The sequence below is a fragment of the Sinocyclocheilus grahami genome, unplaced genomic scaffold (genome assembly GCF_001515645.1).
Source record: "Sinocyclocheilus grahami isolate Dianchi unplaced genomic scaffold, SAMN03320097.WGS_v1.1 scaffold742.1, whole genome shotgun sequence".
NCBI classification, from domain to species: domain Eukaryota; kingdom Metazoa; phylum Chordata; class Actinopteri; order Cypriniformes; family Cyprinidae; genus Sinocyclocheilus; species Sinocyclocheilus grahami.
The window spans coordinates 206,950-211,410 of record NW_015505921.1 but is presented as its reverse complement, the minus strand read 5'-3'; the positions used below and the strand labels follow the sequence as shown (position 1 = coordinate 211,410).

The 4,461-nt window shown below is 37.6% G+C and overlaps 1 protein-coding gene across 1 annotated transcript; it reads left to right on the top strand.

Moving 5' to 3' along the window:
* The first annotated feature begins 752 nt into the window (after positions 1–752).
* Positions 753–2,107, top strand: rgs5b (regulator of G protein signaling 5b). Its single transcript, XM_016245045.1, has 4 exons — positions 753–846; positions 1,034–1,173; positions 1,281–1,447; positions 1,551–2,107. Exons 1-4 carry the CDS (start codon positions 803–805, stop codon positions 1,710–1,712), a joined length of 513 nt encoding a protein of 170 aa, XP_016100531.1. The 5' UTR covers positions 753–802; the 3' UTR covers positions 1,713–2,107.
* Positions 2,108–4,461: the final 2,354 nt, after the last annotated feature.

Below are 4,461 nucleotides of genomic sequence, written 5' to 3'. Positions count from 1 at the left end.
GCTGGGTCAAAACAACCCAATAGCTGGGTCAAAACAACCCAATAGCTGGGTCAAAACAACCCAATAGCTGGGTCAAAACAACCCAATAGCTGGGTCAAAACAACCCAATAGCTGGGTCAAAACAACCCAATAGCTGGGTTTGTCCCTTTTTAACCCAGCATTTTTTAGAGTGTGGTGATTTCACACAATGGCATGAGAAATTCAAACACTTCAAAGCACAGTTCACCCAAAAATGAAAATTCTGTGATCCTTTATTCACCCTCATGTGGAAATCAAAAGAAGATATTTTGAAGAACTGTTTTTGTCTATACTATGAAAGTCAATGGTGTCTAATGGATCTCACTGACTTTCAGTGTATGAAAAAAGCAATGAAACATCAATATCTTCTTTGGTTTTCACATAAGAAAAAAGGTTGGGAGCAACATAAGGGTGAGTAAATACTACAAAAAATTCCTATTTGGTTGAATTATCCTTGTAAAGTTCAACATTTGGCTTTGCATCCATTTCCAATGTTTTTTTTATGCACCAAATGGAGACGATTAAGCACAAGGGAGGAAAAAGTGAATCTTTAAGGCAGTGCCTTCTACTGGAAATGATTCACTGGAGACTAAAGGCAGCGTGAAGGGCAGAAACTCCCCCTCCTTCCACAGCCTCCGTTTCATTGGCTGAGTCAAGTGATGTCATGGAGCATGAAACTGTATAAATAGCCCAGCGCTGCTGGCATTTAGACAGAATCAAAAGTCTCAGACAATACTAACTGTTAACTTGTGGAGCATAGTGGGAAACCTCTGGACCTATTAACATGTGTCGATCACTAGAGCATCTGTCAAACACCTGTCTGGAAAGGTATGTTTCATATTTACTTAAAAAATAAGTAGTATAGTGAGAGCAGATGACACTGTTTTGTTTTAAACTAGACCAGTTAAGTAGCTTATCCCAAAATCAAGTGATAATGCTGTTTTTTATTTTAATTCTTGAGCAATTTTTAAGTACTTTCCCACAATGCAATGATGAATACTTTTGTTCCTCACAGGGCAAAGGAGCTCAAGGCCCGGTTTGGAAGTTTTCTGCTAAAGCAAGAGCTTAATACAATGGGCCACTCACAAAAAACTGACAAACTGATGCTGGAGGACAGACAGAACTGGTCTTTCCATGATCTCCTGGCTCACAAAGGTAAATTAATATCAGCAAGAACGATGGCAACATAACGCACATGATTCTCAGACTGTAGAATGAAAGCTATCAGGGTCGTCTAATGTTTTCTTCACGTTTCTTTGCAGAGGGACAGTGCGCTTTCACAACGTTCCTGTCATTGGAGTACAGTGAAGAAAATATTGCTTTCTATTTGGCCTGTGAGGACTACAGGAACACGAAGAGCTCCTCGAAGCTGTGCTCCAAGGCCAGGAAAATCTATGAGGAGTTCATCTGCTCTGACGCACCAAGAGAGGTACATTTTCTAAGAATATTAATAGTACAAAAACGTACACTCACACATAGATTTCATGGACAAAAAAAGTCTAATGGCAAATCATTCCTCTGCTTATTTTCAGGTTAATCTTGACCATGAAACTAGAGCCATCAGCTTAAAGAATATGGAGCAGCCCACATTGTCTTGTTTCAACCTTGCCCAGAGTAAAATTTATTCCCTTATGGAGAAAGACTGCTACCCTCGTTTCCTCAAGTCAGCGGTCTACCAGGAACTCATCACATAACATGTGGGTTAAACTACCCTAAAGACGGCAGTGGAGGAATGCGTCCCTGATAAACATGGCATTTGTGTGACGTGATGGTCCCTGAAGTATCTGAACCGGTTTCTTGAGGTTCAGGGGGACTGGAAACATGAACTCAAAAGTCAGACTGGAAGGCCTCAGACATTCGAGAACATTAATCCTATGAATACAGCAGTGGAGCACACAGAGATCAAGCACTGTAGCACTGGACAATAACTGTGAAAGTGGAATGACTTTTGCACAATTATGTAAAGTGTGTATTTTGTATTGCCTATGAGTATTTATTGAAAGTTATATTGAAAATAGTATTTATATTTGATGAACAAATGTGGGTTATTTATTGAACATTTGAGTGAAAAAAATGAATAAATATTTTTACATGCAAACAATTTGTCTTTTGCCATGCGTCTTTTTAAAGCTGCAGTCCGTAACTTTTTTTTTTGTTAAAAATGATCCAAAATCAGTATTTGAGCAAGTACATAACCAGCCAGTGTTCAAAACTATCCCCTTACTTTACCCTGTTTCACAACAGTTAGCTTATAATAATGTTTTATTAATTTGAGTGGTACGGGTAGGTTTTCGCGGGAAATTCGAGCATGGCACTGTGTCATTACATCACTTCTGTAACATAAAGAAGTTGTCCCGGCTACTAGGCTATCGCACGTGAGGATCCTGCAGGTGGCGGATCGTTTATAGCCTTTTCTCACAGCTGCCTGAATAATTAAATGTATCATTTTGATGGCGGATTGTAATCCATATTAATTAAATTATATTCCAGTTATAAATGTGTTAATTTGAGTGGTACGGGTAGGTTTTCGCGGGAAATTCGAGCATGGCACTGTGTCATTACATCACTTCTGTAACATAAAGAAGTTGTCCCGGCTACTAGGCTATCGCACGTGAGGATCCTGCAGGTGGCGGATCGTTTATAGCCTTTTCTCACAGCTGCCTGAATAATTAAATGTATCATTTTGATGGCGGATTGTAATCCATATTAATTAAATTATATTCCAGTTATAAATGTGCTTCTGGTTACAGATAGCCTGGGATTACACAAGATTTGTATTGTAAAGAAAACCAGTTCGAAGGGAGCATAATTTGCTTTTTGGGTTAAAATAATTTCTTAATATGAAATTCGAAGAGTATGATAATTAGATTAGACTGTGCAGAAATTGAAATCTACACGCTTGAACGGTTTGATGTGATATGAGCAAACTGATCTTTAGATTTAATCACCATAGGTAGCGAGATTTATGGTAATGCCTTTTTCCTCAGTTGGTCAGAACAAACGTGGCAGACTTGTTACTTACTTGTTCAGATGGCAATATACGGTGAAAATTCTTATTTGGGTCATATTCCAAGACGTAGGCTAGAATCTGTGATTGCGAAGTACAGTGAATATCCACACCGGTGCGGTGACTGACTGCCACACATACTCTTCAGAACATTAGATTCATCCGTGCTGGAGCTCACAACCCACACAAGCTAGATAATTTCGCACACAGCTGCAATTCCAGGTTTTCAAACAGAGATGGTGACAAAGAGGCTAAACTTACAGACTGCAGCTTTAAATACATAATCATCGACAGCAAAATTATTGAATTAATGTGTTTAGAATATATGAGTTTTATTGTAGTTTTATTTTTATTTTATTGTATTTGATATGTGCAGTTAAAAGGAAATGGCTGTTTTAATGTCATAATGAATTAATTTCCTCTTCACACATATCCCACTCACATAGGTTGTTTTATTTTGCTTTGCATTTAAGATTTTATTTTATTTGAATTAAATTTTTTTATTTTAATTACATTTTATTTTATTTTATTACATTTGTATATATATATATATATATATATATATATATTTTATTGTAAGTTAATTTTAATTGTATTCATTTATATATTTTTTTATGTTATGAGCAGCTAAAGGAAATGAATGTTTTAATGTCATAATACGTAAGAGACATCCCACCTCTGCACTTCATCTTCCCACACATCCCACTCACAAGAGTTAATGGAGGCTCTTAGTCACTTCCAGCACACAAAGCCTGGTGCCTTTCTCAGTGAGCCTCATAAAAAAGACTAAAAATCTATTCTATTCACATACACACATAATTAGCTGCTACCAACAGGATCATTAAATTTTTCCAGAATACACAGCCAAGCAGCGGTATTTATTCCAGGAAAGCTCAGTGGTGATGAGGCTGGTCTCCATGGCGACAGCGTGGTCCACTCATCTCACCCACTCCACACCTCTGCAGGAGCCCACTCTGACTCACTGTCTCTGAACCCCCTTATGCTGCCCTTTAAAACTGTATGAACACTACGGTGTGTGCAATAATTCTCACCATTCACATTTGAACAGGGAAAACTGGCTCGATATTGCTCGTAGAACGGACTAAACAGTCGTAGAACAGTCTTATGAAAATGTACCATCATGTTAGTATTTTTAAAGACTTTTTTAGTTTTGAAGAGAGCTTTATATTCTCTACTTCTTGAGAATAACAAAAAAATGAATGCCTTAAAGAACCCAGAAATCAAAACACACTGTTCTTAAAGGGGTCATAGGATGCTACATGCACATTTACAAGTTGTTTGAACTGAAATGTGTGTTGGCAGTGTGTGTACACAACCACACTATAATGATAAAAGTCCACCCAGTGTTTTTTTGTTTTTTTTTAAATCTGGTTAAATGTTTTCCCCTTTCTCAAATCGAGCCGATCTCAGATGCC

Bases quoted from the DNA above. Each gene is read 5' to 3' on its own strand.
- rgs5b (XM_016245045.1), top strand. From the start codon at position 803: ATGTGTCGATCACTAGAGCATCTGTCAAACACCTGTCTGGAAAG. The intron at 847-1,033 runs GTATGTTTCATA...TGTTCCTCACAG, and splicing joins TCAAACACCTGTCTGGAAAG to GGCAAAGGAGCTCAAGGCCC. The intron at 1,174-1,280 runs GTAAATTAATAT...GTTTCTTTGCAG, and splicing joins TGATCTCCTGGCTCACAAAG to AGGGACAGTGCGCTTTCACA.